The sequence below is a fragment of the Eleginops maclovinus genome, chromosome 4, assembly GCF_036324505.1.
Source record: "Eleginops maclovinus isolate JMC-PN-2008 ecotype Puerto Natales chromosome 4, JC_Emac_rtc_rv5, whole genome shotgun sequence".
Classification (NCBI taxonomy): domain Eukaryota; kingdom Metazoa; phylum Chordata; class Actinopteri; order Perciformes; family Eleginopidae; genus Eleginops; species Eleginops maclovinus.
The window spans coordinates 16,906,650-16,929,939 of NC_086352.1; the positions used below are offsets into that span (position 1 = coordinate 16,906,650).

Genomic DNA, 23,290 nt, shown 5'->3' on the forward strand with positions numbered 1-23,290 from the left:
TAAATGTTTTACTTAATCACTGTGTATGCAGGTGCAATATTAGGTCAGTCTTTGTTATAAACTAAAAATAAATAATCATAACTCTGGTTTTTTGTGATAATATTTACTTTGTAAATGCAGTCATCTAATGGAAAGCTCTCTTTTTTTGATTGTTTATTATTCACAGATGCATCAGAAGCTGATCCAGAGAAGGGGATGTCACTCCCAACAGAAACAGCTGAATCTCAAAAGTCACCTCTGGAAGATCAGCAGTCAGAGAGGGATGATGCCACAGGATTTCTGTGCTGGAAGAAAGGCTGTAATCAAGTGTTTAAATCCTCCAACTCCCTCCAGATGCACTTCAATGAGGTTCACAACAAAAGGCCCCAGTTGCCTGTTTCAGAACGCCATGTCTACAAGTATCGCTGTAACCAATGCAGCCTGGCCTTCAAGACTGTGGAGAAACTACAGCTCCATTCACAGTACCATGTGATCAGGGCAGCCACCATGTGCTGTCTCTGCCAGCGAAGCTTCAGAACACTCCAGGCCTTGAAGAAACATCTAGAGACTAGCCATCTGGAGCTGAGTGAAGCTGATATCCAGCAGCTTTATGGGGGCTTATTGATGAATGGTGACATTATGGTAATGGGTGACCCATCCCTTGGTGAGGAGCATGGAAGTCTTGGAGAAGATGACAAAGAGGGAGATGAAAGTGACCAAGAAGATAAACAAAGCCCAACAGGCAGTGATTCTGGTTCACTGCTGGAAGATTCTGGATCTGAACCTAAACGTGCATTGCCATTCAGAAAGGGCCCCAACTTCACCATGGAGAAGTTCTTGGATCCATCTCGTCCTTTCAAGTGCACTGTATGCAAAGAGTCTTTTACACAGAAGAACATTCTTCTGGTTCACTATAACTCTGTCTCCCACCTTCACAAGGTGAAAAGGGCTCTTCAGGAGTCCACTACTGGACAGCCGGAGCCCACCAGCAGCCCTGACAACAAGCCATTCAAGTGCAGCACTTGTAATGTGGCGTATAGCCAGAGTTCCACTCTGGAGATCCACATGCGCTCTGTTCTACACCAGACCAAAGCTAGGGCAGCCAAACTTGAAGCAGCAGGGGGGATTCCTAGCTCTGCAAGTGCTACTAGTTTAGGCGGCGGGGGGTCCAGCATCAGCACTTCAACATCTAGTCCAAGCCCAGCTAGTAACTCAACTACTAGCTCTACCAATCACAGTTCTGCTGCATCTCAAATAGCTCACAGTATGCTTGGATTAAACAATATTATCCAGGGTCATATCAATGAGAGCATGGGGAATTCTTCAGCGAGCTGCCATTCCTCAACATCGGAGAACCATGAAGTAAAAAAGTCAAAGTTTTCTGACATGCTTTCTGCTAGGGGGCAGCAACAGCAGCAGCAACAGCAGCAACAGCAGCAACAGCAACAACAGCAACAACAGCAACAACAGCAACAGCAACAACAACAGCAACAGCAACAGCAACAACAACAGCAACAGCAACAACAGCAACAACAACAGCTTCAGCAACAACAGCAATTGGCCCAGGCTCAAGCCCAAGCTCAAGCCCAGCTTCAACAAGAGCTCCAGCAGCAGGCTGCTATTTTACAATCACAGCTATTCAACCCAGCACTTCTGCAGCACTTCCCAATGACAGCTGAAGCACTTCTCCCCCTGCAACAGCAGCAGTTGCTATTCCCTTTCTACATCCCTGGTGCAGAATTTCAGCTGAACCCAGAGATCAGCCTCAGTAACGCAGCGCTTGGTCTAGCAGGTTCCTCCACCTCCTCCTTGCTGGAAGATCTAAAAAACTCGGCCCAGCAGGCCCAGCAAAGTTGCTTGCAGCAGCAATTGATGCATCACCACATGCAGCAGCAACATCAACAACAGCAGCAGCAGCAACAACAGCAGCAACAACAACAGCAGCAGGCTCAGGGGCAGATGGCTTTGTTGCAACAGAGTGCAGCTCTGCTCCATCAGGCTGAAAAAAAGCAGAGACTTTCCAACTTACAGAATGAGAGAGAAAGAGAACTACAAAGAGAAAGGGCCACAAATGAAAAAAATGAAGAATATGTTAACAAAGATTCTACAGACAGTAAGTCAAGAGAGAAGAAGGACATGCAACATATTGCTTTAAACATGAACCATGATACTGGCTTGCCTCCTCCAAGGATTGCTTCAGATGCTCGTGGAAATGCTACCAAAGCTCTGCTGGAAAATTTTGGTTTTGAGTTAGTTATTCAGTACAATGAAAATAAACAGAAAGCTCAGAAAAAGACAGCTGGACCTACAGGATCAAGTGGTCCAGGTGGGATAACAAGAGTGGTGGACCCCATTGAGGGATTAGAGAAACTGGAATGTGAAGCCTGTGGCAAGCTGTTTTCAAACATTCTGATTCTGAAGAGTCACCAGGAGCATATCCACCAGGCTTTCTTTCCCTTTCGATCCCTGGAGAGATTTGCTAAGGAGTACAGAGAACAATATGATAAACTCTATCCACTGAGACCCCCTACACCAGAGGCTGCTCCGGCTCCTCCACAGCCTCCTCCTCCTCCACCTCCTCCCCCCCAAAGAGCTCCAACACCAAATATTCCTGTCTCTGCTGCCTCACTTACACCTCCAACTGTATCTAACCCGCAGCCGCAAGTTCAAATGGCACAAATTCCCATGCCAATGGATTTGCCACTCTTCTCACCACTTATGATGCAGTCCATGTCTCTCCAGTCATTGCCTCCACAGCTACAATCTGTCGAGCCAAGCCTGGCATCAGACCTGGCCCAGCTCTATCAACAGCAGCTTACACCAGCCATGCTGCAGCAGCAGCAGAACAAGAGGCCGCGGACACGCATTACAGATGACCAGCTTAGGGTCCTGCGACAATACTTTGATATCAACAATTCGCCAAATGAGGAACAGATTAAAGAGATGGCAGACAAGTCAGGGCTTCCACAAAAAGTCATAAAGCACTGGTTCAGGAACACCCTTTTTAAAGAACGACAGCGTAACAAAGACTCGCCATACAATTTCAATAATCCACCAACAACAACATTAGAAGAAACCAAAATTGACTCTAAACCTCCTTCCCCTGAACCTTTGAAACAAGAATATTATGGAAGCAAGAGATCCTCCAGGACTAGGTTTACTGACTACCAGCTAAGAGTGCTACAAGACTTCTTTGATGCCAATGCGTATCCCAAAGATGATGAATTCGAACAACTTTCCAACCTTTTGAGTCTCCCCACTCGTGTGATTGTTGTGTGGTTCCAAAATGCTCGCCAGAAGGCAAGGAAAAATTATGAAAACCAAGGTGAGGGGGCAAAAGAGGGAGAAAGAAGAGAATTGTCAAATGATCGGTATATACGGACATCAAATCTGAACTACCAGTGCAAGAAATGCAGTTTGGTTTTCCAGCGTATATTTGATCTGATAAAACACCAAAAGAAGCTGTGTTACAAAGATGAAGATGATGAGGGTCAATATGACAGCCAAAATGAAGATTCACTGGATTATTCCAATGACTGTTATACTCCCTCTGGGTCTTCCTGTCACACCCCAATGCCCTCCTCTTCAAGTCTCTGCCCACTTCCACCCTCCACTTCAGCATTCTCACAGCTCCCATCCACTGAGAAAGAGGAGGCATTACCAGCATCCACCTCTAGCCTCTTTGATGAGAAGCCCAAGCAGTTACCAGACATTTCTGCTGATCCACGGGAAAACCAAACTTCTATTAAGCAGGAGGTTGTGCATCAACCTCAATCAGAGGCACAACACCATAGATCTCAGAGAGAAGAGAAGATTCAAACTAGTTCAAAGCCCACCAAGCATTCATCGTCCTCTTTCTCTCAACAACAGCAGCAGTGTGGTCCCTCTGCCTCGCAGACAAACCAGGCCTCATTGCAAAGCCAGCATATGAGCCTCAATGCACATCTGACCTCTGCCACACAACAACTGGCACAACAGATGATCCCGTACCAGTGTGATCAGTGCAAGATTGGCTTCCCCTCCTTTGAGCACTGGCAAGAACACCAGCAATTACACTTCCTTTCTGTGCAAAATCAATTCATCCACCCTCAATTCCTTGACCGTCCAATAGATATGTCTTTCATGCTATTTGACCCCAGCAATCCTCTCCTGGCAAGTCAGCTACTCTCTGGAGCAATGCCACAGATTCCCAGCAGCTCTGCCACCTCTCCGTCCACCCCCACCTCCACCATGAATTCTCTGAAGAGGAAGTTGGAGGAAAAAGCTGGCACTAGCCCAGGAGAGAACGACAGCACAAATAGTGGAGAAGAACCACAGAGAGACAAGAGGCTCAGAACCACCATCACACCTGAGCAGCTAGAGATCCTTTATCAGAAGTACTTATTAGACTCAAATCCTACGCGTAAAATGCTTGACCACATTGCACATGAGGTGGGATTGAAAAAGAGAGTAGTGCAAGTTTGGTTCCAAAATACCAGGGCTAGAGAAAGAAAAGGGCAGTTTAGGGCAGTAGGGCCAGCTCAAGCTCATCGTAGGTGCCCTTTTTGTCGAGCACTTTTTAAAGCAAAAACTGCCCTAGAGGCACACATTCGCTCTCGTCACTGGCATGAAGCCAAACGTGCTGGATATAATTTAGCTTTAGCTGGTATGTTTCCTGATCATGATGGTGTGCAAATAAAAATAGATGGTCTAGAGACATCAAGCTACTCCCAACTGGCCCCAGCACACAGTGATGGACATAGCTCCTCTATGTCACCAGTAAACAAAATCATGGATTTGTCTCCAAGGGCTCTACTGAGCCCTTCATCCATTAAAGTTGAGGGAATGGAAGATTTTGAGACTGCAACCATGTCTTCTGTGAACCTCAGCTATGATCCAAACAAACTGGATAATGATGACTGCTCTTCTGTGAATACAGCAATCACTGACACAACCACAGGCGATGAGGCCAATGCTGATAATGACAGTGCTGATGCAAAGCACAGCCAGCATAGTGGTGATTACCTGTCTAAGTCTGGTGGCACAGCAGCCATCCTTGAAACTGATGACCAGATGTCTTCAGGGCTAGTAAGCCCTGCAACAAGCTATTATACTAAGGACTATGATGAACATATTATTGATCACAGTGAGACGTCCAGCCTGGCTGACCCCTGTTCACCAAGTCCTGGAGCCTCAGGGACCAGGAGCATCGACAGTGGAGATCGACCTGGCCAAAAGCGCTTCCGGACGCAGATGACTAACCTTCAGCTAAAATTGTTGAAATCCTGTTTTAACGACTACAGGACTCCAACTATGCTGGAGTGTGAGGTACTTGGCAATGATATTGGACTTCCAAAGAGAGTCGTTCAGGTGTGGTTTCAAAATGCTCGTGCCAAGGAGAAAAAAGCAAAACTCAACATGGCCAAGCACTTTGGAATTAATCACACATCCTATGAGGGGCCGAGGACGGAGTGCACTTTGTGTGGTGTAAAGTACACTGCTCGCCTCTCTATTCGTGATCACATTTTCTCCCAGCAACACATCTCTAAGGTGAAGGATACCATTGGCAGTCAAATCGATAAGGAAAAAGAATACTTTGACCCCGCCACCGTCCGCCAACTTATGGCCCAGCAAGAAATGGACCGCATTAAGAAGGCCAATGAAGTTTTAGGACTAGCGCAGCAGCAGGCCATGCAGCAGCAGGGTTTGTTTGATAACCCTGCAATGCAGGCTCTGAATCTTCAGTCATCATATCCTAATCTGCAAGGCATACCACCAGTTCTTTTGCCAGGGGTTGGCAGCCCCTCTCTTTCCAGCTTTAACTCATCTAATTCAGGTATGTCATGATTTGGATTAGTTCTTTGAGTAAAAGCAAAACATTTGAGGTGCAGATGTGTTTTTTAACCAACTAAAGTCATCACATAATGTGTTACAATGTAAAACGCAATGATTGCCATACAAAACAACACACTATCTATATTCTTCCCATATCAACTTCTTATCAGTCTGTGACATGTAGTCATTTATACTGCATACATACAGTACTGTAGAATGTGTAACATAATATTTCCTTTCACTATTGCTGACATGTCAACACTTAACAGTAAGACCCACACCAGCCACAAACTGTGAACAAATGATTCTATCAGATTGAGTTTAATTCATTTAATTGTTGTGTTAACATTTTAGAATGCCATACTTATCAAGGAAATACACCTATTAATTATTGCATGTTTGTCTGTGTTTGAACATTTTCCAGCTTTAACTCCTCCAAAACCTTCAAACCTCCTGAACATGCCTGGTGCCAGTGTTCCCTCGCCTAGCCTCCCCACGTCTGGATTACCCAACAAGCCTCCCTCCTCATCATCTCTTGCCGCATCGAGCTCAGCCCAGACCAGCACATCTGCTTCCCACTCAAGCTCAACCGTCACATCCAACTCCACTTCCTCAACCACCCCGTCTGGCTCCCGGCCTGAACCCTCTAAAGAACGTGATGTTGAGGGGATAAGGGAGAAGGAGAAGTCCAAGGAAAAGACAGAAAAGTCCTCAACCCCATCGTCAACTGGAAGTACCCCTGCCCCTTCCACTTCTGCTGCCAGTGCCAAGAAGGAGAAACCAGACACAGCTGTACCTGCCACCTCTATGCCCACACCTGGTATGGAGTATGTAGTAGATCCTGCCCAGCTTCAGGCCCTGCAGGCTGCTTTGGCATCTGACCCCACAGCTCTCCTCACAAACCAATTCCTTCCCTACTTCATGCCTGGCTTCTCCCCGTATTACAGCCCACAGATCCCTGGGGCTCTCCAAGGAGGTTACCTGCAACCGATGTATGGAATGGAAAGTCTCTTCCCTTACAACCCAGCATTGTCACAAGCACTGATGGGCCTGTCTCCGGGGTCCCTGCTGCAGCATTACCAGCAATATCAGCAGAGCTTGCAGGACGCACTACAGCAGCAGCAGAGGCAGCTTCAGCAGATCCAGCAACCCAAGGCTAGCCAAACTCCGGTCCCCCCTCAACCCTTGGGGGATCGCAAAGAATCTGCCAAAGATCAAGTGAAAACCGAGGAGCAAAAGGGCAAGCCCAATAGTGAACCCCCCAATTCCTCCTCCTCCTCTCATAAAAAAGTACCCTCTCAGCAGAAAGAGATGGATGGCAAAGCTGTGGACAAGTTTATCGTCCCGAAGGTGCAGTGTAAACTGGCATGTCGCAAATGTCAAGCAGTTTTCACAAAAGAAGAAGAGGCTATTACCCATGTTAAATCTAACTGTTTTTTCGGTCAGTCTGTGGCAAACCTGCAAGAGATGTTGCTGCGTGTCCCTGGTGGCGTAGGTGCAGGGGCTGGAAGTCTCTATGACTGTCTGGCATGTGACACTACGTTGGATGGGGAGAAAGCACTCAGTCAACACCTGGAATCGGCATTGCACAAACACAGAACAATCAAGCGATCAGCCAGAAATGCCAAAGAGCACGCTACTAGTTTATTACCTCACTCTTCAGCCTGCTTCCCCAATCCTAACACCGCATCTACCTCGCAGTCTGCCACTCATCCCATCAGCAGCCCCCCTCCCCCGCCAACAACATCAGCCACCATGCCATCCTCTGCTGTCTCCTCTTCCCTCTGCTCCTCCTCTACTACCCCTCTCAACACCACAGCTGCCGGCAAACCATGGCCCCAGGCCCCTTTCTCCAGAGCTTTAGCTGGGAAGCCCAATGCCAGTCCCTCCTCTTCTTCCTCCTCTTTTCCTCCAATGTCCTCACCTTCAACGGTTACCTCAAGTTCATTGAGCACCTCAGGAGTTCAGACCTCGATACCAACAGACGTCTTTACCGACGAGTCTGACTCTGACAGTAGTCAGAAGTCAGTGGACAGGCTTGGCAGGACGGCGGAGGAGCCGCAGCAGCCTGGCTTTGTCAAAGACAGTAGTAGTTGTAGTAGTAATCTTGCTAGTGTAGGAACAGACTCCATCAGATTGTAAAGAGCTTTCAATGATGGACAATATTTAAAAAACACTTAAAAAGAAAAAAAAAATCACAAATGGAAAAAACATAAAAAGCAGCAATGTTAAAAATACATTAAACGTATACAAACCAATTTCAGAAAAAGATGTGTAAAGACTAACTGCAATTCCAAAGCTTGTAACCAAAAATTTTAATGTTAGTGGATTGTTTTCCCATATCAACATGCTGGTTTTCCTTTTGTTTGTTTGTTTGTTTGTTTGTTTGTTTGTTTTTCTCAACTGAAATACATGCATACTAATATATGAGAATAGAAAAGATTGCTGCAGTTATGTTTTGGGTAATGATAGAGGGATGCTGTACTGTATGGCAATGGACTGCCTCAAAGTTGACAAATGGCCCAAGAACCCATTTGAAGAAATACAAGTCAACAAGCTGTCCCTTTGTTTTTGTAATAATTTCTACTTAATAGCACAGTCACAAAAAGCCAGTATGTACTGTATGGGAGAATAGTCTATCAGTTTTCTTGCTATTTAAGCATTCAGATACCAATGGCTTGCAAAAGTAAAAGAATAATGTAATGTCTATTTTATTCTCAGGTCAACAGCTCACAGAGGTTTTTTCTGTTACAGAAATTCACGTTACACCTTTTGTTTCCAACAGGAGATAAGCATTGTTTCTTTCATATGTTGATTTAATAACATAAAATGTTAAGTTGAGTGAAATTGTTAACACGGCATTGTATCTGGGCATTCAAAAAGGGTAAATGATTTGCTGGTTTTAACATTGGAAATCCTTTTAAATCCATTATACCCAGACAAGGAGAGCATTGCAGACAATAACGGGCGTTAAAAAGAGTTTTGATTAAAAAAAACAACCTTCTGTATTTATGATAGATATGAACATTTTTGGTGTTAAGTAGATTGTTGCATTGGAAATGAATTTAAACAGTATGGTAGGTTGAAAAAACTTTGTGTACATTTAGCTTTTGTATTGTCCAACTTTAAGACGCTTCATTTGATGTTGTCTTGGTCATTCCGATAGACTAGATTATGGACAGGTAATTTATCGCATTTTGTTTCTGTCTTATTCTCAACTTCTTGAGAAACATTCACCCAAATGCCCCTCCTGACAAGGCAGGATCCTCCTTAAGAATTATTTAAATGTTATGCTTTGGTTGGTATTGCGCTAACCAAAACTAAAAAGATCCTGGGGGAAATATTGAACGTTTTATTTTATTTAATTTTTGTGTTACCTTTGTGCACTTATCACTGTCTGACTCCTATTTCTCACTCTACTTGTTCCTATCTTCGCACTTATTTTTCTCTGCTCTCCTGTGTTTGTAGATATGTACACTACAAAACAGGTCTTTTGTTCTTCATGTAGTGTGGCTACAGTCTTTATTTTCATTTTGACATGTTTGTTGTCATAAATGAAAATGAAAAAGAATACTAATAATAATTCTCACGCTTTAAGACAAAAAGAAAATCCAAAGACTAAACACTTTTCACCATTGGTGCATACATATGAGAAAAGAGGCTTCTTTATACTTGAGAATTTGTTGCTGTTTTTAGAGGAAAGAAAACAAAGTTTTAAAAGACAAAGGAGTACGTATCAGAGTTGCCGTTTCTGCTTCTTTGCAAGCAAACAGGTGGCTTTTTTACGTAAATACCAAAAACCAAAAAGGGCCCTTGTCCTTGCATTGTGGAGTAGCACCGTTACAGAGCCATTGCAGTTTGTAAGATAGAGGTTATTAATCTTTGTTTTACTTTTTTGTCACATTCAAGTGTCCATTTTTTAAAGAAAACATTTATAAGGTCTGGTCTTCAAGGACATACGTTTTGCTGCTAATGTAGAATTTTGAAAGGAAAAAAAATACCTAGATGCATGCTCATTTTGCTTTTGGCTAAGCTTTAACTAAAACCAACAATAAACCAATTTCTTGCCTCTGCAACACCTTTTTTTTCTTGTTGCAAAAACGGAACTTTGAAGACTGTGAATATATGTTCCAAAGGACATTTTGCCGATTTTTTTTTTTTTGAACAGACCAATGTTTAAAGCCAATGATCTATAATGTTTGTAAAGACAGTGCATTCCAAATATCACAGTGGATTTTTGTTAAGCAAGGACTGATCCTATTTCATTTAATTGCTTTTAATTGTCACAATCGATTTTTTTCTCTTTTTTTTTTTAAGTGACTGTAAACTGTTGTGTACATTTTTGCTTCATTGGTTGCTGAATAACGTGACCTCCATATGTCATTTTGTGCTGGCATGGAACATTGCTGAAAATCCCTCCATCCAGTCAAGGTTGTTGCTCATTTGTTAAGCAAGTAATAGTGGTTACCAAAAAATGTATATAATACATCTGGTACTGATGCGTCTCATAGGTTTAGTAACATTTATGCCAGTCAACATACAACTAGTCTCAGAGGGAAATGATGGCTTTTTTGATGAGTTGACCCCTTCCTGGGAAATCCACCAGTGACTTGTCCCACGTGTCTGCAGGGTGCCACTTCCATGCACAGATTACAGGTCTTTAAGGGACATCTTCATTCCAAAGCATTATTTCTGGAAAAAGGAGGAGGTTTTTTGAAGATGTCCCTTGATTTCAAATAGCAAGGATGCTTTCATGTCCAAAGAAGTCAACCACTTCATTTTATTACAAAGAACATAGAAGTGCATAGTTACCCCCACCCTCTCACTGATGATTCAATGAACTAATAGTTTTATTTTTAAAACCAAAACCAAAACCTATTTAAATTTGTGAAACTACTTTTTGGCCACTATTGTTTGAAGTGCTTCGTGTTGCAGAACAATGTGATTCGGTGTTAATACCACAGCATGCTGTTGGAAGTCATGAGATTTGGTCTGCAAGCTTGTTACCTTTTTAGAAGTCCAATTCCCTTGAATTACTCTTCACATGTTGTTTCTGAAATCTTAAGTTGTACAGTTTTCTTAAATGTTCTCTTCTTTTCATTTTCAGACAATGTCAGACGTGTTGTTATTTTCTTATAATTATTTGTATTTTATTTAGTTAATGTATATTACTTTTTATCATAAATTAACACTAGCTTTAATTTGAATTGCTGAAATTACGAAACAAAAAATATGACCTGGCCACTTTATGGTGTGAAATGTTCTTTATATTCATTGTCTACCTGATACTGTTTGCTCTCTTATTTCCAAAGTGTAATTTTTTGGGCTCTTTTGTGGAAGACAAAGTTGAGGTCTCTACATAAGATTCAGCCAGCATGGACTGTGTGTGTGTGTGTGTGTGTGTGTGTGTGTGTGTGTGTGTGTGTGTGTGTGTGTGTGTGTGTGTGTGTGTGTGTGTGTGTGTGTGTGTGTGTGTGTGTGTGTGTGTGTGTGTGTGTGTGTGTGTGTGTGTGTGTGTGTGTGTGTGTGTGTGTGTGTGTGTGTGTGTGTTTCATAAGAGCCAGCATCAATTCAATTTTTTTCTTGTTTGCCTTTTATTGTTTTTATATGTTACACACCAAAACAAACTGAACCACAAAAGCTGGATTATGAATAACACAAATTTAGAAAATCCAATTTTAAAGAAAATGATCAGAAACAATACCGAAGCACTGAGCAGTTTTTACTTTGATTGATTTTATGAATGTGGCCAAAGCTTTATGCAGTTGAAATGAAAAGAAAACAAGTTACATGTTGTGCCCCAGACAAGTGTATATTTTATTGTGGCACAAATCATATTGTGGATAATTGGATCCACTGACTTAACATTGGGATACTTGATTTTAATGGACATTTACAAAGAGAGAGATAAAGACAAGGTTTTGCTGTAGAGGTCATCTTTTGCCCACTGTGAAAACGAACGTGTACCTGTATACAGATATAGATATATTTAAAACAAGACATCAACTTTTTTTGTTTTTGAGAAGAAGGACTGAAAAGAGAGAGAAAAAGGACTTTGGGAAGCTTTGGAGATCTTCTTAGGAGGACATGAGAGGCTGCGGGCACACCAAAACTGGGCATGGGAGCCAAAGGCCGGCTCAAAACAGCTTTAAAACCACCTCCTTATTTGATAACTGACAATTCTGTAATGGAAATGGACTCTGGAACCAATGGACATGTGTGACACAGAGAGGAAAGTCCTTAGATGAAACTGAACTTTAGTGGCTCCAGCTGCCTCTTTTCCTTTCTGTCTGTCTCTTTCTTTCTCCAGCTCTGCCTCTGCTTCTGCTCTTTGATGGACATTTTCCAAATTTCAGGACAGGATGGACAGACACGCTTGCTTCATTTCTCCCAGTTCATGTTGCTACCCGTTTCATTTCCTTGTGCTTGTCTCTGGTTGACAAGTTAAGCTCTCCAGTCAAATGGCGGCTCACCCCTCTCTCTGTTGATTACATCATCTAAAAAGAGAAAATAATAACAGAGAGAGGGGACGGGCTCTCAAAGCTGTCATTCTTAACGAGGCAGTTACACTAAAAAAGCGTATTAACCAAAATTAACAACCAAACTAACAACCAAACAACCATTTGCTCCAACTTCAAAGATGAACTGTTACTTGGAGCTCTTTGTTCCTTTTGTGACTTCTGGTGCCACAATGTTTTTTTATGCTTTTAGTTTTTCTTTTTGTTTCCTTAAATTACTCCTCCTTTGAGCCTCATAAGCATGGCTCTGTGGCTCCAGGCAGCCCATCCGAGGGTAGAAAAAAACAGCCTTGCAATGTACAAAAAAGAGCAAGTTAAACCAAAAATGTTGTTCTTGATGTCTTTTCTATACTGTAGTCTTGTTAGCTTTTTTGTTACTGTAATTATATGATGAAGATTTCCAAACTGTACCAAATTACATGGAAACTAACATACATACAACCACATGGAACTTCAGACTTTTAAAGAAACTTTTGTCACAAAACCTTGTTGTCCTAGTTAAGTTGATTGTAGATGGTAATTGAATATACTCCTTTGAAAATATTTCATCAAGTATGTTTCTTGCTCATTGTGATACATTAAAAAAGTATGAGCATAAATTGCATTGGTGTGAGTCATCTTTGAGTGTTTTATGATTTGATGTTAACAAACTACTTCTTGGCAGAACCCAGAGAAAAAGTATGTTTTACATGATGACCATATTATATTCAGAACGTAGAAGACATGTAAATGTTATGCTTAATGGCAACCTCCATTGTTGAGAGCCAACTGCCAAAAACTGCAGCTTGTTGGCAACTTGAGACTGGCTCCAAAAGCATGTCAATCCGTGTAGACCCCCATGTTAAAATCCACAATTATTAGCAGAAAACATTTGTACAGCCTCGTACAGAAAAACTATTTTGGTCTATAGCTTGTCATCTGTTGAGTGTGCATAACTTTTTTATAACTATCTAAGGTCTTTAGCTGCCTAGGGTAGATCTCGTCAAAGGTTACTAGCTGTTAACTGTCTGCTCTGGTGCGTAAGCCTGGGCCGCCGAAGCGCAACTGAGGTTCCACCTCTTTGCCCATAACTATAAGCCGGGGAGTAACCAATGGCTAATGCAGTGGTCCTGGTAGTTTGGACCGCTCCCAATTAAAACAGGTCCTCCTCTGCCTGTTAAGCAACATATTATTCTCAGCAGGCATTGAGATACAATAACAGGAGGATCTACATCAACAACGGTGAGCCCCCACTGACATATTATGGTCAATTTGTACCAGATTTTGAGCCGTCAAGTTGTTGAAATTAGAATGGTTTTGCACTGTTTTATTTTATACTTAAGGAGATCTTGTCAAATTCCCTTCAACCTCTGAAGATCTGTTTGTATTATCTGTGTTATATTTAGACGGCTTGTTGGATTAAGGCACTCACCTTGGGTTGCAGTGTGCCACATATGTTATTAAAGGTACTGACAATCTTGCTTGGAAAAATTGAATCTAGAATTAGTGTTATTGTAAGGAATAATAATAATTAATAGTACTTCAGATCTTCTTGAATCATTTCTTTCAAAATTGCATTAAAACTGTGATCTTATAATAACCATACTTTTGGATATTTTACCAAGTAAAGACCATTCCAAGGACTTCCAATAGATTGTATGCATTAGAATATGCCTTTTATCAAACTGTAATACATATTATGGTCTGTGTTCACTTAAGGCAGCAATCATTACACAATGACATCATTATCTCTTTCTTTCACACTTATTGTATCAAAGAGAAAAGATCATTTTAAAATAAATGTGTAATTACATTAAATAAAGAAAAACTTTAAATGATCAAAATGATAACCTTTTTGTAAGGCCACACACATCATTTAGATTTAGTGACAGTAGTATCCATTTTTGTAATAAATTATTTACTGATTTTGTTTGATAGATGAACACATTTATCAAAGATGTTTTTAAGGCATGGCGCTTTGTAGGGGGATACAAATCTGAGGAACCGCAAACCTCTAAAGAGAGTTTAAGGAAAAGGCCATCCTGTGTCATGCAACAGGCAAGATTCATTGGCCATGTTGAGCCAATTAACACGCAAGGGCACATCCCGAATGAATTAAAAACACCCTAATCCGATCAGTGTGAAAAGCAAGGCCATTTCCTTCACAGGCCTGGACCAGATGGCACTCACACTCAAATACTGCATTGAAACAGGCCAGGCCCAGTCACACAGTGTGAAATTGGGTTAGTGCATGAGTCTAACATAGGCCCTGGGCAATCTGAGCGCCCAAACCAATTCTCCCCTAGCCTAAAGGTACTGGGTCCATCAGGCCAATCTTTAGCCCCATATTTAATTATCATTCTCAATGCACCTCACTAACTCAGTCATTTCAGTCCGAGGTGGAGCTGACAGCTTCCTAGAGTCATTTGTCTCTTTAAACCGGCCAACCTTTTACATATCCCAAATAGCCCCTGACATACTACAGAAGGTTCTCTTTGGTAGCCCAGAAGACAAGCGAAGCTCTGTTGGATAGAATATCACAGACTCTGTTTGTACACTCTGACCCAAGCTGGGTGGTGTTACCATGCTGAGGTCTAAGTTCTTGCTTTGTTGCGATAATGGCTAGATGGGCTTTCCAAAGCTCTTCAGTATCAGCTTTCAATCTTTTCAGGGAACAAATGATGGAGGATTTTCGTCATGATTACAAACACTTTGATTGTGCAATGTCATCTTTAGCCCTGTCTTAAATGAAAAAACATAGTTCTCTAATTGTTGTTCGGCTTAACCTTCGTCTTGTGTTATTTCCCTGTTACCGTCTCTTATGTTAACGGGTCGGTTTTGACCCGTGTTTTAATTTAGTTGTAAAATACACTAAAAACAATGATCTATCTTCCAATTTGTTTCTCATCTCTTGGTTACCTTGTTAGGCTTCCTTATCCATAAAAATATTGGTTTTAATATTTTTGGTGTGGGCCCCTGGGCCTTTGTTTTGACAGTATACCCCTCGATTTCAATTAAAAGAAAATGTAAAATGAACCTCAAGAGAATCATATAAATAAATAAAAGGTTGTTATGTCACCTGACTATTACTGAGGGGATTTAGATAAATAAATCTTAAATAAATTTGTTTTATTTATTTTTTCATTTTAATATTATTAACTATAGTAACATCTATGGTGTTACGGGTCAGTTTCGACCCATATATATTTACTTCAAGAAAAAGGCAAAAAAGTCTCTTTGTTCAGCAATAGAACTTTAGTACAAACACAAAATGAAAAGCAGAACAAATATATATATATATATAACATAAATATAACAAAATATAGATTTTCAAGGTCAAACAAACAACAACCAATCAAGCAAATCAAACCAATAGAAATCAATTACTAGTTCCAACACTAATAAAAAACAAAATCAGAGTAAAAGTCTCTGTGTGCAAGAACATGCATGTGTATGTGTGTGTGTGTTTAGATGCATGTGTGGCAAAAAGTGACACTTTTAGTGTGTTCTTTGCAGAGATATTTGTTGCAGTTGAAGCACAATACATTTGTCTTTCTGTCCTTACTGCTTGGGCAGACCTGACACCTCTTTCTTTTAGAGTCAGGTGGCCTGAGTGGGGTTGTGGTTGTGGCTGTTGTGGATGATGTTGAGGCAGGGCTGTCTGAGGAGGATGCTGGCGTGGACGGAGTTCTAGGTGAGTGCTGCAGCTGTCTGACCAAGGTTGCAGCATCTGGGTCTCGGGGCACCCGTTCCCTTCGCTCAATGTGTGGCTTGACAAGGGAATTTCCCAGCTCCTCAAGAAACATTCTCCGCTTGTTTTTTTTGGTTGAGTTCCATCCTTGGTGGATGTGGGTCCACAACACAAATGCATTACATGCAGACACATCAAGGATGTTGTAAAACACAACCATTGGCCATCTCCTGGTCATTCACTGGCAAGTGTAGGTGGCAGTCAGCTTGTCCAGGTTGCCCACTCCTCCTTTGTTTTTGTTATAGTCGAGGATAATTGTGGGCTTTATGTCACTTCTTGATGACACAGCTGCATCTTTGTGAAGAGTAGACATAAGTATCACATTCCGTTTTTTTTTTTGACAATATGAGACAACAGTGGTTTTGTCTGTAAAAGCAAACTTTGTGGAGAGTGCAGTCCTGTCCTTCACCTGCAAGATTTCAGCAGGCAGCTCAGGTTTATTTTTCTTCACTGTGCCCACCATGGTAAGTTTCCTCCTGAGAAGTTCTTGTCCAAGGTCATAGCTGGTAAAAAAATTGTCACAAGTGACATTGTGACCCTGCAGTCCAGTACTCATATCGAGGACCACACGTTTTCCTTGGTTTTTCTCAGGGATGCCACTCGCAGCTTTGCCTGTGTAAATGTGTAGATTCCAGGCATAGCTGGTTTTCGCATCACAGGCTGCCCAGATTTTTATGCCGTACTTCCCTGGTATGTATTGCCGGAAGGGGCATTTTCCTCGGAAAGGGACAAGACGTTCATCCACTGTCACCTCTGGCCCTGGGTTGAACATCAGTGGAAGGAGCTGCACCCATCTCTCCCAGACATCCCTGATGGGGGCAAGCTTGTCAGATCTTGCTCTGGTATCTCTGTTGTCAAATCTGAGGACTCTTGATATCATGTGAAAGGTCTGAAGTGACATTGTTGCCCGGAAAATATTTCTGCCTGTCGATGCGTCCCACAGACTATCAGTGGCCTCATTGCAGGATCTGTACACTCCAGCAAGAAGAAGAACACCAATATAAGCATCCAGGTATTCCTCATCAATGTCTTTCCATATGCTGCCATGGACTTTTTTTCCTTCAAGGTTTGTCATAGCAATGATGACTCTTTTTAGTGACAATGGCATAAATAGCTCAAAACTTGTCTTGATGTCGCTGACTCTCATCACAGCAAACCTTGTGATTCCAGGGGTCATTTTGATGACATTTGCAGCAGCTGCCCTGCCATGTACATCAGGAGGTAACAGATCTTACCATTTTTGGACTTGAATCTTTCAGCGGGAGCAGCTTCAGCACCGGTGACCTCCTCATCAGACTCATCAGATGTGTCTGTGTCTTCTGGATGATACTCCACATTGTCTTCCTCCTCAGAAACCTGCTCATCCGAATCACTATGCTGCTCTGTGTCCTCTCCCTCATTTTCACCAAAAATATTATCCAGAACTTGGCTCACTGAAAATCTTCTTCTCATTTTTGCATGCTACAAATTGGAGATGTGCACTCTGCAAGTCACCAATTCTATACTGAATTGGCCTCACATGTCTGGACATGCCAGTCTTTGTTTGTTTTGTTTTTGTGCAGGTATACTGGAAAACAAGGCAAAATGAGAATCCCCTAAAGCTCACATGATTGGGAGAGGAGCTGGCTGTCAGTGTGTTGGCTGACAGTGAACTTGTGATTTCAGTTTTGGCTCTAATTATTGCTTTATAATCTTATTTTTATAACTGGGTCGAAACCGACCCTAACAACACAAAGGTCTTAATTTCAACTAGAGCATTTTATAATTTAGTGAAAACAATTTTTTTAGTTTTATTTTGTTGAAATATAGGTTCCTGACAAGTCATAAAGCCTTGATGCAATAAACAAATTTATATGGTTATTTTATGCATTTAAAACCTAAAAACGGGTCGGTGCATCCCAGCATCCAATTCCTCACTGCTACAGTCAGAGCATCCTGCCTTCCTCTTAGTAAAGAGAGGGGTCACCCCTGGCAATGTGTTCTGTTCCATGTTGTTCACAAATGGCCAAAAATGTAAGCAGCAAAACTTGCTTAAAGAGGCTGCTGGCACCATAGTGTAAGGAAGAATTAGATGAGGAATCTCCAAAGTATGTAGACTTAAAGCCAACTGTTTTGACTAATGCTAAACATATTGAAGCCCCGGACCATATTGAATAAGTGTAAACTGTTCTGAAGTGCATTGAATTGACACATTGAAGTGTGTCACCAGCATATGGACATACTGGATACATTTGCCATTAAGCCAATGAAAAACCGAGCTAAGCTGGTCTGCTTTGCAAATGAGCAGCTTGCACTGCCACTGTCAATGGTTAACCCCTGACAGACAGTTTGTTGAAATGACATAAATGACCGTGAGGAACAGGAATTTCACCAACAAGCCTGAAAGCCATATTAGGCTTCTTTCAACATTACATACCTACTTCTTCCCCCTGTTTTCCACCCCCACCTATACCTCTTTGTCTGGCTACATTGTATCTTTCGATATCAATGTCAAAGGCAAATTACATTGAGGATAGGTCAAACTAATTCAATCTAATTTGTCAGATAAAATGATGGGTGAGTGAGGATCAAAGGAATGAAACAATTAAAAGGGAGTACTCAGTTTCTTTTGAAATATAGCCTTAAGTTTCATGATCAAAGTGGGCTGACTCATCTTCACGTCAATTTATACTGTATACCCAGAAAAAAATATACTTGTCAGTATTAGCCCACACCAGTGCTGGTTAAGTGAGTGGCCTATAAACCCCTCTGCCTAGACTCCACCTCACTGGCTTCCCACCCACGTGGGATTCATGCTGGTGTAGGTGTTGAGGGTGTCTTGGCAGGCTCTCTGCCTTGCCAAAGCAATTCCCGTCTCCTGGAACACAGGATCAGGTGTCGCCATTTTCACAGCACCTTCTGGTTCTGTTTAACAGGAAATGAGGTCCATCAGAAGGACTCTGACTAAAACTGAGCCAGAATGGGCCCTGACAGGCAGGAATATTAGCCTGTGCCGGCAGTCAGTAATTGAATGATAGGCTCCCCCCTCTCAGTCGTAATGAAGAGAATATGTGCTGGGAATGTGTTTGTCCTTCTCTATCCTTCATCTGCCCTTTTCCTTTTCTCTTTCCCCCCTGTTTTCCCCCCTTAATAAATCATTTGTGGGGTAGGAATAAGGGATAATTTTACTTCACTTCAAAGTGCTTCTCATGGTGTCATTTCTGTAACCTCAAAGTGATGATGCATTAAAAAGGCTTCGGGTGAGCTCTGCTTGAGTGTTTTCAGGCTTTAAACGAAGTTGCGCTGATAGTGCCGTGAGAGAGTGAGCTGGAGTACATGAGAGATCAATTATCACACCTCATTTTGCTCTCATATGCAAAATGATAATGGGTGGACCATGTCAGACCTGAACCATCAGGTGGTGTATCCTTTCTCCATAAATGTGTTTCACAGATTGTCTGAAGGGGTCTGTTAAATCCCTTTAACAGTTAAAAAAGAAGGGAAAGAATTTGGCTTCCCCTTGATCTGTCTTCAAATGTCCCTCTGCGGACAAGATTTAAGAGTGATAAAGCAAGAGAATAAACCTAACACTCAGCTTGATATCACTACACACTTGTGAACACTACTGTGGTATTGAACGTTTGAAAACAAAGCAAAACAGGTAAACCCTTGTTCTGTAGTCTTTCCTGTGTGTTTGTCAGCAAACAGTAGAACAACTGTGTATCTATGTGTAATGTTGTGAGTACATGTGCCACAAAGGAGGCAAGGGTTTAAGGGTGAGGGAAGTGATGCTGTTGAGGAAGTGGGAGGCACACCTTTGAAGTGCAGCCTCATATTTCACATAGCTTTGGGGAGATTGTAAAAAGAAATCTTAATATAATAATTGTTTTAGGACTTGTTCTTATTAATATTTCTCTGACTTAGGTTTTGCATTTTTTTTTTAAACCTTAACCAAAATCAGTTGTACTGCATTGCTGCTGGAATGCCTGTCAGACTGGGCCCTGACCCTGGGCTAGCTGCTATAATGATGGGAAGATGAAAGAGCCAGGCCCATTCCCAGGCTGCCCTGTTAGGGGGTGCAAGCCTGTGAAATGGAGAGATAATGGAGACCAGGTGTGCTGTGGATGCCTGAGACACTCCTCAGTCAGTCTGAGAGCTCCTCTCAGTGAGAGGGAGGGCACACTACCACTGTTGAAACCGACTGGGTCAGAGTCCAATTGCTCACTCCATATACTGCAAACTTATACTGAATATACTTTACAATATATGTGTATGCAACAAAAAATAGAGTAATTACTACAAAATATATGAGTTGAGCTGTTTCAGTTGCTGCAGCATCTTTATTTAAATTGGGGATATGCTGCTTTTCCCTTCATAAAAACTACATTGTTTTCATAAATATGAGAGTATGGGCTCAAAATAAATGTGTTGCTTAAATAATGTGGACATGTTGTTTCGAGTGTATTCATAAACACAGTGCTTTGTCCAATCAGAACTACTATTTTTGACGATTTACCCAAATCTATATGTTTCTAATTTATGGTATAGGAGTTTAAAAAGAAAGATTGGGCAGACTGGCCACACAAGTGTTTCTAATTATAACAGACAGGCTTGCAAAGTTCTCCTGTGATGGAAATCTAATTAGCAGACAGCTAGCAGAATCCAACATTGAATTTAACATCAACAATTTAACTCTTTAAAAAGACCCTATTTCAAAGACTCATGAGGGAGAAACAGTCAGCCCCACTTCTGTGTTCTGCAGGAGGTCAGAGAATGTCAATTGGACAGAGAGCTGAAAAAAAGCTGAAGAGGGACTCAAGTGAAGATAAGTTCTCATTAAAGCCTTTCCATAAGAGCTTGTTGAATGATAAATATTAAACATTGATTACATACAAATAGGAGTGGCTCTCTTATCATCACTGACTATTGTCTTCCTGAGATTATCGTATAATTAAATCTAACAAGGTCCTTTTTGTCAAGTGAGTGAATTACTAATTATTCCCACATGAATAAAGGGCAATCACACTGTGCCTGACATATTAACATGCATGCAAAGGTAGTTGATCCATAAGAAAATGAGAATATTGCATTAAAGCAGATTCATATTTGATTTACTCTGTCTGGCTTTTTAAAGGGCTGTCATTAAGGATGGTTTATCTTGTAAGCTCATATGTTTTTGGGTTGCATATGTGCATATTGTTTAAGCAGTCATTATGTTGACCAGATCATTTTATGGGAGACAACATTTAAAAAAAATCCTGCCCCAATTGGAAACTTCAATTAAAAAGAAAATGAAAGTGTGTGAATATGTTTCAACCATTATTGTGTGTAATAACCAAAACAATATTTTTGACGGATGCACGTTCTTTTGCCAGGTTAGGATCTCAGAAGCCCAATTTAAGTTATGAATAGGTTTTATTTTTGGGGGAATAATATCAACCTTCGATTTGCACGTTAAGTTGCTGATATTTCATTTGAGTTCAATTCTCCAGAGCTCTCACTTTACATGACTTCTGAACAGAATATATATTAAAAGTAGTGGATTAAAATGCATTCATTTTAGGGGAGGCTTGAGTCATGCATCTGGCCCAAACTATGTCCTTGTGTCCTTTTACTCTGCCTTACAGCTGTAACATGCCTCAGCTAGATCAACCTTTTCCTACCATCCTCATTCTGACGAATACATTTACATTTTGTGAATGAGAAACACATTTCCTTTTTTCTCTCATTCTTCAAAGCATTCTGTTAAGTTCCAACAACACAACCTACACAGTAACAGGATTCAGTCTGTCTGAGCTGTCTGAATGCTTAAGACAGTGGTCGACTGGCTGAGTATCTGTTGTGCTACAATTCCTACAATTGTGAATCATAAGCAATTAATCTGCAGCATACTGCCTGGAGCCCAGCCCTACCCCAACACACACACACACACACACACACACTTGCTCACAGTAATGCACACATACCCTACCCTTTGGTCTGCCGCTTAATCTTCCCACAGTCTTTCTCGTACAGACATGTTACTCTGACCGTATCAAGCCAAGGTCACTGAACATTCATTTTAAATTGTTGCCTATACTGCTGCAGCTTGGAATTAATAAGGCCACCATTTAAATGCTACAGTTACCAAACTCATGTAACAAATGGGCAATGTTCCCACCATGCACTCTTTCCCTCTCCCCTTCCCTTGATATATTAATTTTTGAACAAACGTCCCCGCTTGACTACTGTAACAAGGTATGATGTATTGAGCCCTGGCTGTTGCCATGGAGACAGCAGTCCCCTCTTACTTGTCATTAGAGCACAAACAAGCATTGGCATCTAATGTCATTCCAGTCAACATGAGGGCGAGCGATAAGAAAAGGGAGAGAGTGTTTTGGACCTACTCTTTTTTCTCAGTTTCTGTATTGTTTTTTGTGTGGATTATTTGGATTATGCTGGATGTTATGGGCCAACATACTGTGAGGGGGGGGGGGGGGGGGGGCAGGGGCATTGTTAGGTCATAAACCTTCTCCTAACGGAGAGGCACCCTTACTGTTGTCTTGTATGTTGTGTGCATCTCAGTGCATTGATCTTTAGTTGGCCTGCAATTGGAAATAGGTGTATGGATTTCACATGAAAATTAGAAATACATTTTTTACGTAAGGATTCATTGGACTGTGTGCTACAAAAATAAAAGAGAAATGTTGTTCATTTCTTTAGTAAGGTGCTGCTTGCCTATATCAGTCTCAAAGGAAGTTAATCAGATGACATCCCGTGCTTCTCATTTTCTGTGAACTCTGATGAAATTACAGGCTGATTGGAAAATGCATCAAATGAGTTTCATCAGAATTGGGAAAATTGTATTCAGTTTTCTCTCAGCTTGTATCATTTTAAGCTTGGTTAAGATAATTATGTTGTAACTGAATAATAGTACTGTAGGAGTTTTGGAATATTCCAGGCTATTTTAATTCCATTATATATAACGTTTTCTTCTTGTTGCCTCAGCATGAAAGGGCACCTAATTTTCAGATGTTCTTTCTCCCCTCATTTCAGTTTTAATCGGTGGCCGCTTTTCTAGTGTTTGAGGTGAAAGTGTGGCCCTATGCCTCACTGTCTTTCCTCTGAACACAATCTCTTCTTCACACAGAACAATAATCCTACCTTATTTTTTCTCTATGTGTAGGTCTTTTATTGCTTCCAGGTGTTAAGGCCCTGTCTCCCCTTTGCCTGCATATGTGTTAAGGAAAGAAAAAAAAAAAAAGCCCTTTGTTTGGAGTTGTGCTTTTTC

At 41.4% G+C, this 23,290-nt stretch overlaps 1 protein-coding gene and 1 pseudogene across 3 annotated transcripts in view; one reads left to right on the plus strand and one right to left on the minus strand.

Moving 5' to 3' along the window:
• The window catches only part of zfhx3b (zinc finger homeobox 3b), a 133,347-nt gene extending 120,437 nt beyond the window's left edge, over nt 1-12,910 (plus strand). For all 3 annotated transcript variants that reach the window (XM_063881164.1, XM_063881165.1, XM_063881166.1), the window contains 2 exons: nt 167-5,794; nt 6,218-12,910. In XM_063881164.1, the coding sequence (XP_063737234.1) occupies nt 167-5,794; nt 6,218-7,935 (7,346 nt within the window). In that variant the 3' untranslated portion in view covers nt 7,936-12,910. The remainder of the gene's footprint in view (nt 1-166; nt 5,795-6,217) is intronic.
• Nucleotides 12,911-15,890: 2,980 nt separating this feature from the next.
• LOC134862875 (piggyBac transposable element-derived protein 4-like) lies at nt 15,891-16,813 on the minus strand (annotated as a pseudogene).
• Between the last annotated feature and the right edge of the window lie 6,477 nt (nt 16,814-23,290).